Source organism: Chiloscyllium punctatum, chromosome 4 (genome assembly GCF_047496795.1).
Source record: "Chiloscyllium punctatum isolate Juve2018m chromosome 4, sChiPun1.3, whole genome shotgun sequence".
In the NCBI taxonomy this organism is placed as follows: Eukaryota; Metazoa; Chordata; class Chondrichthyes; order Orectolobiformes; family Hemiscylliidae; genus Chiloscyllium; species Chiloscyllium punctatum.
The window spans coordinates 33,775,678-33,789,078 of NC_092742.1; the positions used below are offsets into that span (position 1 = coordinate 33,775,678).

General features: G+C 42.1%; 1 protein-coding gene across 3 annotated transcripts in view; it reads left to right on the forward strand.

Annotated features, from left to right (window-relative positions):
* Positions 1–13,401, forward strand: part of LOC140476173 (voltage-gated delayed rectifier potassium channel KCNH5) — a 312,744-nt gene that overhangs the window by 174,894 nt on the left and 124,449 nt on the right. For 2 of the 3 annotated variants that reach the window (XM_072568342.1, XM_072568345.1), the window contains exon 8: positions 72–286. In XM_072568342.1, coding sequence (XP_072424443.1) covers positions 72–286 — 215 coding nt within the window. The remainder of the gene's footprint in view (positions 1–71; positions 287–13,401) is intronic. The other variant, XM_072568343.1, reaches the window with a different exon arrangement.

Genomic DNA, 13,401 nt, shown 5'->3' on the forward strand with positions numbered 1-13,401 from the left:
AAAACTAAATATTTATTAACTGATATTGTTATAAACTGGTAGTTAAAATTCACTTGTTCTTTAAATTCCAGCTCTTCTTTATGCAACTATCTTTGGAAATGTCACCACAATCTTCCAGCAGATGTATGCTAACACCAATCGCTACCATGAAATGGTAAACAATGTGCGTGATTTTCTCAAACTTTACCAAGTTCCCAAAGGACTCAGTGAGCGAGTTATGGATTATATTGTGTCAACATGGTCTATGTCTAAAGGGATCGACACAGAGAAGGTACGAGCATACGAGGTAAAATGTTCGAAGGCCCTCCAGGAACAGTTTTCATTTAATCACTTATGGTTACAAGCTTATGGGTATAATCAAAGTTCAATCTAATTATCAAGTAGGCAGTGCATGAACTTGTGAAATTCATATTGGAAAATAATTAATATTTAGGACATTTTGAATCCAGGTGGGAATATAGTCTATTTTTAGTTTGAAGTGATAAATTTCTTTTCCCTTAATGTTTCCCTTAAATTAACTAATGCCTGTATTGTTGCAGTTTTAAACAAAAAGTCTTTGCAAAACAATTTGCTGTAAATGCCTAGTTCTTTGTTTGTTGGAATTTGATGAGCGAAATGCACAAAACTACTGACATTTCAATTTGGAGCATCACCTTAATACAATATCCTCCTCCACCCCTCTTCCGTGAACTGTAGACCAGCCATCAGTTGCCTAATTAAGGTAACATTTGAGATTACAAGTTCCTGTTTTGTAGAATATAGATAATTTTTTTCACAACAGCTTTATATTTTGGAAGAGAGAAATTACAATTAAAGCAACTATAACGATTTATGTGTTACAAACCAGATTTTTTGGCCCCTTCGGAGAAATAAAGGAACAAAATGAAGAAATTGTTGTTGCTCAAAAACAGCCTAATTTTAAATCTTGGGTGATGAAATTAATCAGACCGTAGGTCTCTGAAGCAAATGTTTATTGCTTTCAGCTAAAAGAAGATGTTTGTGTAGGGGAGGTGCAAATTTAATCACTTAACAATTTAATAATCTAAACGCAATACAGATACATCAAGACTGTGCATAAAGAAGCACAATTATTTTTCCAGTTATGTTTTCAAAGTCCACTGCAGGCATGTCTTCACTTAAAAAGTACAATAAATATATTGATTTTTCTGCTTTATAACCAACTCTGTAACAATTTTATGTTAGGTTATCAAAAGATGGGCATTTTCAGGTGTTTATGTACTCGTGAGCTGGGTTTCTGATGAAGTCCCACTGCTTGGACCAAAGTCGAGAGCTGGCTAGCAGCACAATATGGCAACAGCATTTTATTAGCAGCAGCAAGTTCTGAGGTTCCTGTCTATGGGTAAAAATCCATGTTGACAGGAAGATGTCGGGCTTCTGTCCTGACTCCTTCATACACCATTGTCCTATTTCCCAGCCTGTCTCCAAATGTCTTGTCAAATCCAAACTGTTGATGTAAACAATTCAAGACTATAAAAATTCTAAGACAAGTGAAACCCTATTTAAAATTAAATGTAAATTGGACAATGTTTGAAGTAAGCAGTGGAACAATCAATATTTCTTCTAAGGTGGCAATGCTTTTACTGATTATTCTTTCAATATCAAATGCAAAGCTGTGATCGGTTGGCATTGATTTAATCTGATCTGAGCCTTACAACAAAAAGCCGATTCAGGCTTGAAAACATTAATTTATCTTGGTATTAGAAATTGTACAGAATCCCTACAGTGTGGAAGCAGGCCATTCAGCCCACTAAGTTCGCACTGACCCTCTGAAGAGTATCCCACTCAGACCCAACCTATCCCTGCATATCCTATGGCTAATTCACCTTGTTTTGCACATGCAAAATGTAATAATAAAATAACAAATGTAATGGATCACAGATAATCAATTTCTGTTCAACATAATTAGTGAGTGAAATTTCACAATCCTTTGCATGGGTTCTGTTGATTTCAGGTGAAATGTAGTGAGAAAACCAATACGACTGAGCTCTCTAACTTTCAAACTAGATAGAATATTTACTTAAATGAGAAGGCAGAATATCATCAAATTACTGGTTAAGTGGCAGAATGAAATGGCTCTTGCACTAATTAACCCTGATACATTAATTTGGCTTTGCATGATTCTTTATTGACAAATTATTTATTGCATTTCTTAAGTCAAGGCACAATTGTAGATGACTGTGAAAGCAGCAATTCTGAAAATAATTGGGCTTCCTCGAGCATCACCACGGAGCATCTGTAATACTTTAAAATGATTAAATTGTTGAGTGAGAACAAAGCAAGATTATTTTTCCTTGGAACAGCCCAATGATTCAAAAATAAAAGACCATCCAGCCAAAGCAAATAAAGCCATGTCCTTAAAATTATATTGAGTAATAAATAAGCATGGGAACGTGAGCACAGTGGTTCATTCGTAACCATCACTATCTCGCAGTGCCAGAGGCCTGAGTTCACTTCCAGCCTTGGGCGACTGTCTGTGTGGCGTTTGCATGTTCTCCCCCTGTCTGTGTGGGTTTCCTCCAGGTGCTCTGGTTTCCTCCCACAGTCTAAAAGATAAATGCTTTTTAGGTGGATTGGCCATGCTAAATTGCTCATTTAAATAAAAAATTAGATTAGATTCCCCACAGCATAGAAACAGGCCATTTGGCCCAACAAGTCCACACCGACCCTTTGAAGAGTATCCCACCCGTCCCATTTCCCTCTGACTAATGCACCAAACGCTATGGGCATTTTAGCATGGCCAATTCACCTGACCTGTACATCTTTATGACTGTAGGAGGAAACCCACGCAGGCACGGGGAGAATGTGCAAACTCCACACAGTCACCTGAGACAGGGATCAAACCCGGGTCCCTGGTGCTGTGAGGCAGCAGTGCTAACCATTGAGCCACCATGCCGTCCATCAGTGCTCACGTTCATATTTTCTCACATTCATTATGTCTGTGGGACATTGACCTCCTTCTTCTCCGTAATAATTCTGTGGATCTGAAATGTAACTCTTTACTACACAACACAGACCTTCCTTGTCAATTCAATCTAAGTCCCTTGTTATCTTGATCCTCAATTAAGTCACCCCTCATCTTCCTCCGTTCTAAGGAAAACAACCCTAACCTTTTCAATTTTCTCTCATGGCCAAAATATTCAAATTACCCTGCAACATTTCTGTAAATCTCTTATGTACTCTCTCCATAGCAATCATGTCCCTCCTGTAATACATTCAGGTTGAGATGTAGCCTAACTAGAACCGGACACAAAATTCCACCTGTGGCCTAAGTAGCATTTTATATAGTTCCGGCATGACACTCCTGCTTTTATCTTCTATACCTCAACCATGAAAGAAGGTAATGATCTATTGTTATTGTCACTAGTTGAGAAATTCAAAGGCCCAGGTAATATTCTGGTGAGTTGGATTCTAATCCCAGCATGGCAGATTGGAGAATTTGAATTCAATGAAAGAGAAATCTGAATTAACATTTTAAAAAAAAACCTCTGGCTCATGAGTATTCTTTAAGGAAGGAACTGCTTTACATTGTCTGGCCTATATTTGACTGCAGACCCACAGAACTGTGATTGATTCTGAAATGGCCTCGCAAGCCATCAGTTATATCCAAGAGTGATTCGGGATTTGAAATAAATGCTGGCCTAGCCAGCGAAACCCACATTCTGTGAGTGAATTAAATAAAGCTGTCTTTACCATCTTTATTAGATTACTTACAGTGTGGAAACAGGCCCTTTGGCCCAACAAGTCCACACCGGCCCGCATCCCACCCAGACCCATTCCCCTACATTTACCCTTCACCTAAGACTACGGGCAATTTAGCATGGCCATTTCACCTAACCTGCACATTTTTCGACTGTGGGAGGAAACCGGAGCACCCGGAGGAAACCCACACAGACATGGGGAGAATGTGCAACCTCCACACAGACAGTCGCCTGAGGTGGGAAGTGAACCTGGTTCTCTGGGGCTGTGAGGCAGCAGTGCTAACCACTGTGCCACCCTATCTACCACCTTCAAGGACTGTCAACATATATTCCATGGTTTCCTTTATCCATGTCAATATCCATACATTTTTTTTGTCTATTCCCTAGCTTTGTTGTATCCCATTAAATATATTACTCACAATCCATTTGCCACTTTTCCATTCAACCAATTCCTTGATATTATTTTGGAGTGGACAGCTATCAGTTTTACTGTTAATAACATGGTCAATTTAAGTGTCATTTGCAAATTTCCCAATCACAACTCCCACATTAAATTCCAAATCTTTGCTATATACAACAAATGGGAAGAATCCAAACACTGAGTCCTGAAGAACACCACTGCTTTTATTTGTAAAAGCATCCATTGACCATTGTCCTATGTTTCCTTGCAACTGAGCCAATTCTGGATCAATGTTATCACTCTTAATCATATAAAGGAGTACTTTGTGTAGCAGTTTAAAAAGATCCTGTTTAACTGTTGCTCAATGAAGCTGGTTCATCGTATATATTTTGTGTCAACAATATGCAAATAAGAGTTTGTGTTGGAGACATGACAGTGGCTTTGTTCTTGATATTTACTCAGAGGAAGTTTCTATTTGTTCAGTTCTTGGTTTTGGACCAGCAGTCAGATAATTTAATAAGAATGGAGGAATTGATGGATTTACGGTGAGTGCTGGACATGTGAAAGCTGACTTGAGTGGCATGGTGGCTTAGTGGTTAGCCCTGCAGCCTCAAAGCACCAGGTTATGGCAGATATAATCTGCAGTAACCCTTAAACTCTCTTTAAACTCCCACATCTGACAAGAAGTACATATCACTGCAAAGGCCATTTTTGCTCCTTCACAATCTACAGACCCAGAAAATCAAAGCCCTGGTTTGATCCCAGCCTTGGGCAACTGTCTGTGTGGAGTTTGCACATTCTCCTCCCTGTGTCTGCATGGGTTTGCTCCAGTTTCCTCCCACAGTTCAAAGATGTGCAGTTTAGGTGAATTGGCTATGGATTCTGGGTAATCCAAGATGGAGGACAGGAAAAATTTCTGGCTGTGAGAGCTGTTTCTTTTTTTTTAGGTGTTGGAAGTGATTTAAACTCCAGGAGCAGCAATTACTGTTTTATATGCTGTTGCATTGTTTTGGAACTTTGGGAAAAAAAAGTCAAAATAACAGCAGTTTTAAAAGGGAGAAGAGCAGACAAAGGAAGCACATGGTGAGGACAGTGCAGGAGAGAGAGAGAGAGATAGATAGATAGATAGAGAGAGAGAGAGAGAGAGAGAGAACCTGCACAGTTACAGCATTTGCTGTTTGAATTCGTGTATCGCTGGACATCAGAGTGCATCTGGGAAAATTAACAAATAGTGAAATTCACAACTAATCTTCGAGGAACTGTTGGGCAAAGTTCACAATACAGAATCAGATAAGTTAATTGTTGTTTTAAGTCTGTCCAAGAGAAAGGCTGTATTAGTCAGTATAGTGGGTTCTTTCTTGATTATATGTTCTTGGAGATAAGTCTCTTGATTAAACTTAAAATATAAGCCATAGCTATTAATTTAACCTGGGGCAGTGTTTTGTAGAGGAATAAGACGGTGTTATTTTCTGGGTCTGTAGATTGTGAAGGAGCAAAAATGGCCTTTGCAGTGATATGTGCTTCTTGTCAGATGTGGGAGTTTAAAGAGAGTTTAAGGGTTACTGCGGATTATATCTGCCATAAACGCTGTTGGATGTGAATCTTATCAGATCGAGTGGATCGGTTGGAGAGACAGATACAAGCGATGAGGAATTTGCAACAGCAACAGTATGTGATGGATGGCAGTTATAGGAAGGGGGGAAAGTCTCAGAGACAGTCACATAAATGGGTTAACTCCAGGAAGGGTATGCGAGGTAGGCAACTAGTGCAGGAGTCTTTTGTGGATATACCCATTTCAAACAGGTATGCTGTTTTGGAAAATGTAGGAGCTGATGGATTCTTAGGGGAATGTAGCATGAACAGCCAAGTTTCTGGTATCGAGACTGGCTTTAATGCAACAAGGGGTACGTCGGGTTTCAAGAGATAAATTGTGTTAGGGGATTCTGTAGTCAGAGGTACAGACAGACGTTTCTGTGGCCAGCAGAGAAAAAGCAGAATGGGGTGTTGTTTCCCTGGTGCCAGGATCAAGGATGTCTCAGAGAGGATGCAGAATGTTCTCACGGGGGAGACGGGCCAGCAGGAGGTCATTGTCCACATTGGAACCAATGACATAGGAAGGGAAAAGGTTGAGATTCTGAAGGGAAATTACAGAGAGTTAGGCAGAAATTTAAAAAGGAGGTCCTCAAGGGTAGTAATATCTAGATTACTCCCAGTGCTACGAGCTAGTGAGGGCAGGAATAGGAGGAGAGAACAGATGAATGCATGACTGAGGAGCTGGTGTATGGGAGAAGGATTCACAGTTTTGGATCATTGGAATCTCTTTTGGGGTAGAAGTGACCTGTACAAGAAGGATGGATTGCACCTAAATTGGAAGGGGACTAATATACTGGCAGGAAAATTTGCTGGAACTGCTTGGAAGGTTTTAAACTAGTAAGGTGTGGGGGGTGTGGGGGGTGTGGGGGGTGGGGGGGGGGGGGGACCCAGGGAGATAGTGAGGAAAGAGATCGATCTGAGACGGGTACAGCTGAGAACAGAAGTGAGTCAAACAGTCACGGCAGGCAGGGACAAGGTAGGACTAATAAATTAAACTGCATTTATTTCAATGCAAGGGTCCTAACAGGGAAGGCAGATGAACTCAGGGCATGGTTAGGAACATGGGACTGGGATATCATAGCAATTACGGAAACATGGCTCAGGGATGGGCAGAACTGGTAGCTTAATGTTCCAGGATACAAATGCTACAGGAAGGATAGAAAGGGAGGCAAGAGAGAAGGGGGAGTGGCATTTTTGATAAGGGATAGCATTACAGCTGTGCTGAGGGAGGATATTCCCAGAAATTCATTCAGGGAAGTTATTTGGGTGGAACTGAGAAATAAGAAAGGGATGATCACCTTATTGGGATTGTGTTATCGAACCCCCAACAGTCAGAAGGAAATTGAGAAACAAACTTGTAAGGAGTTGTCGGCTATCTGTAAGAATAGTAGGGTAGTTATGGTAGGGGATCTTAACTTTCCAAACATCAACTGGGACTGCCATAATGTTAAAGGTTTAGATGGAGAGGAATTTATTAAGTGTGTATAAAACAATTTTCTGATTCAGTATGTGGATGTATCTACTAGAGAAGGTGCAAAATTTGACCTACTCTTGGGAAAGAAGGCAGGGCAGGTGACTGAAGTGTCAGTGGGGGAGCACTTTGGGGCCAGCGACCATAATTCTACTCGTTTTAGAATAGTCATGGAAAAGGATAGCCCAGATCTAAAAGTTGAAGTTCTAAACTGCAGAAAGGCCAATTTTTATGGTATTAGGCAAGAACTTTTGAAAGCTGATTGAAGGCAGATGTTCGCAGGTAAAGGGATGGCTGGAAGATGGGAAGCCTGCAGAAATGAGATAATGAGAATCCAGAGAAAGTATATTCCTATCAGGGTGAAAGGTAAGGCTGTTAGGTATAGGGAATGCTGGATGACTAAAGAAATTGAGGGTTTGGTTAAGAAAAAGAAGGAAGCATATGTCAGGTATAGACAGGATGGATCGAGTGAGTCCTTAGAAGAGTATAAAGAAAGTAGGAGTATACTTAAGAGGGAAATCAGGAGGGCAAAACGGGGACATGAGATAGCTTTGGCAAATAGAATTAAGGAGAATCCAAAGGGTGTTTATAAATATATTAAGGACAAAAGGGTAACTAGGGAGAGAATAGGGCCCCTCAAAGATCAGCAAGGCGTCCTTTGTGTGTAGCCACAGAAAATGGGAGAGATACTAAATGAATATTTTGCATCAGTATTTACTGTGGAAAAGGATATGGAAGATATAGACTGTAGGGAAATAGATGGTGACATCTTGCAAAATGTCCACATTACAGAGGAGGAAGTGCTGGATGTCTTGAAATGGTTAAAGGTGGATTAATCCCCAGGACCTGATCAGGTGTACCCGAGAACTTTGTGGGAAGCTAGAGAAGTGATTGCTGGGCCTCTTGCTGAGATATTTGAATCATCGATAGTCACAGGTGAGATGCCGGAAGACTGAAGGTTGGCAAACATGGTGCCACTGTTTAAGAAGGGCGGTAAAGGCAAGCCAAGGAACTATAGACTGGAGAGCCTGACCTCTGTGTGGTTAAGTTGTTGGGGGGAATCCTGAGGGACAGGTTGTACATGTATTTGGAAAGGCAAGGACTGATTCGGGATAGTCAACATGGCTTTGTGCATGGGAAATCATGTCTCACAAACTTGATTGAGTTTTTTGAAGAAGTAACAAAGAAGATTGATGAGGGCAGAGCAGTAGATGTGATCTATATGGACTTCAGTAAGGTGTTCAACAAGGTTCCCCATGGGAGACTGATTAGCAAGGTTAGATCTCATGGAATACAGGGAGAACTAGCCATTTGGATACAGAACTGACTCAAAGGTAGAAGACAGAGGGTGGTGGTGGAGGGTTGTTTTTCAGACTGGAGGCCTGTGACCAGTGGAGTGCCACAAGGATCGGTGCAGGGTCCTCTACTTTTTGTCATTTACATAAATGATTTGGATGCAAGCATAAAAGGTACAGTTAGTAAGTTTGCAGATGACACCAAAATTGGAGGTGTAGTGGACAGCGAAGAGGGTGACCTCAGATTACAACAGGATCTGGACCAGATAGGCTGAGAAGTGGCAAATGGAGTTTAATTCAGATAAATGTGCTGTGCTGCTTTTTGGGAAAGCAAGTCTTAACAGGAGTTATACACTTAATGGTAAGGTCCTAGGGAGTGTTGATGAACAAAGAGACCTTGGAGTGCAGGTTCATAGCTCCTTGAAAGTGGAGTCGCAGGTAGATAGGATAGTGAAGAAGGCGTTTGGTATGCATTCTCTTATTGGTCAGAGTATTGAGTACTGGAGTTGGGAGGTCATGTTGTAGCTGTACAGGACATTGGTTAGGCCACTGTTGGAATACTGTGTGCAATTCTGGTCTCCTTCTTATCGGAAAGATGTTGTGAAACTTGAAAGGGTTCAGAAAAGATTTCCAAGGATGTTGCCAGGGTTGGGGGATTTGAGCTATACGGAGAGGCTGAACAGGCTGGGGCTGTTTTCCTTGGAGCGTCGGAGGCTGAGGGGTGACCTTATAGAGGTTTACAAAATTATGAGGGGCATGGATGGGATAAATAGACAAAATCTTTTCCCTGGTGTCGGGGAGTCTAGAACTAGAGGGCATAGGTTTAGGGTGAGAGGGGAAAGATATAAAATAGACCAAAGGGGCAACTTTTTCACGCAGAGGGTGGTACTTGTATGGAATGAACTGCCAGAGGATGTGGTGGAGGCTGGTACAATTGCAACATTTAATACGCATTTGGATGGATATATGAACAGAAAGGGTTTGGAAGGATATGGGCCGGGTGCTGGCAGGTGGGACTAGATTGGGTTGGGATAACTGGTCGGCATGGACAGGTTGGACCGAAGGATCTGTTTTCATGCTGTACATCTCTATGATTCTGTGACTCTAAGTGCAGTGTAATGGGGAATGGGTTTGGGTGTGATCCTCTTCAGAGGGTTGATGTGAACTTGTAGGGCCAAAGGGCCTGTTTCCACGCTGTAGGGATTCTAATGACTCAGTGTTTTTGGATGATGTTGCTGAGGGGAAGAACGATTCAGTTCTAGTGCCATGCATGACTATTCGATGTTCCAAAGTATTCAAACCAATGAAGCAGTTTTGAAATATCACGTAGAAAACACAATGAATAACTTCTGCACAGCAAGCTCCCACAAACAGCATTGAGACAATGAGCAGAAACTTTGTTTTTTGTTGTTTTGATTGGGGAATAAGTATTGCCCAGAGCTCCAGATTCAACTACCCAGCTTTCTCTGAAGTTATGCCTTGGGAATTTTTACATCTATCTGAAAGACTTTTGTGCTTAACATCCGAACTGAACTCTACAGTCAGGAGAAAGTGAGGGCTGCAGATGCTGGAGGTCAGAGTTGAGAGTGTGGTGCTGGAAAACTACAGCAGGTCAGGCAGCATCTGAGGAGCAGGAGAATCGGCATTTCGGGCATAAGCCCTTCATCAGGAATGCTCATTCTTGATAAAGGGCTTATACATGAAACATCAATTCTCCTACTCCTCGGATGCTGCCTGACTGGCTAAGCTTTTCCAGCACCATACTCTCGACTGAAGTCCTCAGCCTTCTGACTAGAGTGAGAGCATTACCAACTGAGCCATAACGAGAAGTAGGAGCAGGCTAGAATAATTCTCTGGGTGTGAAGAAGTCATTGCAGATAACTTTCTGATGACAGGTAAGAATGTAACCAAACACTTGTTCAACACCCACTTGGTCAACTATGGAGTGGTGTTGGAGGAGGATGCTGTGCTCAACTTTATTAATTCAAGAATGAGGAGGGATAGTTTGCCTTTAGCACTGTCACATAAGGTGTCAATAGTGTAGGGATTGTAACGAGTTCAGCGGGGTGGACTTCAGAGAATGTGAGTTCCCTGATTGGGGATGTTAACCTGGTCCAATCAGGGAGCCCTGGCTAATAGATATAAACAAGAATGTCAGACATCCTGTTCTCTCTGAGATCTGGCTTTGAGGGAGTTGGATCAGTGTCAAGAACTTTCCACGTGTAAGTAAAGTGTGACTTGGTATCAGGATACCAGAGACTGTGGAGTTATTTCAGTGGCAATTCGAGAAAAGCAGGCTGCTGAAGAAATTCGCTCGCAACAGTGATCTTTGAGTTGGGGCAAGCGTTTCTGGCCTCATGCTGTTATTTGGAAAGTTTGACTCATTCAATCCTGCTGTTGAAGTATATGGAATGAATACATCATTTGACCTGGGCGATGACATTGGGGCAGATGGAAAGTAACGAATAGTTCTCCTGTTGGCTTGTGGATTCACAACGTTTTCAGTTATTAGGAGCCTAACTTTCCCTGAGGTGTTAGATAATAAAACCTTTCAAGAGTTGATAAATTTAGTTGAAGAATATTATGATTCCAAGCCGCCTCTAATCCTGAGATGCTATTGGTTTTACCCGTCAATTTGAGAACCAGGAGAGTCCATATCAAAATTTTTGACTGTTTAAGATGACTGGCAGAAACATGTGATTTTGGTTTAACCCTTAATGAGATGCTGAGAGACTGTTTGGTTTTTGGGATTAACGATGTAGCCATGCAAAAGCACCTACTAGCTGAAACCCTGGATTTCAGACAGGCTCTACAACTGGCTTTATCATGGGAAAATGGGGCAAGTGGAGCATGAGTTGCAGGGTATTCCGATGGAAGCCAACACCCTCGGCAGTCCATCTGAGCTTGTGGAACACCATTGGAGTGAAGGTCATTACATAGCCTCACTCAGGACATATCCTGGGACGCTAGATCAGCCCACAACAAAACCCCAAAATAAAGCAAATCCTCGGCCAAACTGTTAACATTTTCTCCAGTATCTGGGCCAGCAACCCATTGTAGTTGCTGCTGGTGTGCAGACTTCAGACAGCAAAAGAGTTCCATGAGACGTAAATTGAGTAAGTGATCTCCATAGGCTGGTATCCAGGAAAGAGCACACCCTGGAAAGTCCATCTGTATCTAGTTTGCTTAGTGACATCCAAATGAGAACCAATTAAAATAAACATCTGGTTAAATGATCACAGATAACGGGCCATTGTTTATCACTAGGGAGTTTGACTAGAGTCAAATGGTATTTGTAATATAAGGACAGCTCCATACCATCCATCACAGAAAAGAAAGTTCAGTCTTTCAAGGCAGACTTAAAGAAACAGCCTCTGGATTAGTGGTGCTGGAAGAGCACAGCAGGTCAGGAAGAGGGCTTTTGCCCGAAATGTCGATTTCGAAGCTCTTTGGATGCTGCCTGAACTGCTGTGCTCTTCCAGCACCACTAATCCAGAATCTGGTTTCCAGCATCTGCAGTCATTGTTTTTACCTTAAAGAAACAGCCGACAGCTTCACCAGATACCCAGCTGTCCCAGTTATAGGGATACCCCTCACCCAAATACAGAGAGAGCTCTGGCAGAATTGCTAATGGGGAGAAGACTCTGCACCAGGTTAAATCTGTTCTTCCTAAATGTGGGGGGAGGGTGAAAGGGCTTCTGGAGTGCCAGTGCCAGTCACAAGACTCCACTTATCAAGAGAGACAGTTTACTTCAGGGGACGAAGTTTGGTGTAGGAACCACAGGAATGGCCCTGCATGAGTAAAAGGCATGCTCAACGCAAGGTCAGGTCCAGTGACGTATAAAGTTTGGATAGTCCTGAACAAGCATGACTATAAGAAAGCTGCAAAGTTGCAAACAGTGCGGGAGCAAAACTTGCCCAGCTGTTCAACTGTTCAACTGTTCCAGAACTCCTGTGTTCTCCTTTTCTGTCAAGTGTTGAAGATACTTCAGAATCTGAGGTGGCAATGGCGGATGTCATCGCCTGGCCTTTGCCACCTGAAGAAGGGAATGAATTTCTTCCAAGATGCTTCAGACTCAAGAGACGAGCTACTGAGTGTTACATGCTGTCCGTATGAGAGGTAAAGTTAGAGGATCCTGATCCTGTGCTATAATGCCCCAGGAGGAGCTACAAAAAGATGAACTGGCCTATATCCTTGGATTCAGAGGGACAGGGATGGAGCGAGGTCAGCCAAGTGGACCTCATAGAATATGAGTTCCCTGATTGGGGCTGTTAACTTGGTCCAATCAGGGAGCACTGGCTGATGGATATAAACAGGAGTATCAGAGGTTCTGTTCACTCTGAGACTTGGCTCTGAAGGAGCAGGATTACTGTCACAGACTCTCCCCATGTAAATAAAGGATGACTCGGTGACAAGGTATCAGCCTCTGTGGAGTCGCTTCAATTGGTAACTTTGATGAGTCATTTTGATACTGTGGCAGAGTTGGAAGCCTGATTGGAGGGATTCAAGGATGGAATATGGATGTGGATTTGGGAGGCAACAGCATCTTCAAAGAGAGGAAAGAAAGATTGGTAATATGTGGTAATTTAGAAGGTCAATGGGGATAGGATAGCAGCTTTGAAAGAGAGGGGGAGCAATACCTGCAGAGAGGAAATAATTGAGAATATCAGCTTTCATAGGAGACTGGAGGATAATTGCATAATTTGTGTGGTTCAGTAGTTTAGTGGACTGGAATATATGTTAATAATAACAGGAAGACTATCATCCAGTTAGTCATTCACAAACATCTGGCATTTGAACTCACACAGCTATCTACTGTTGCAGTTTGAGATACCTTGCACCTCCACAGAGTGTGCTGTTTTGGTTTTTGCTGATAGACTTGGCACTGAAAGGTTGGCCACTTGCTGTACTTGCTTATTAGT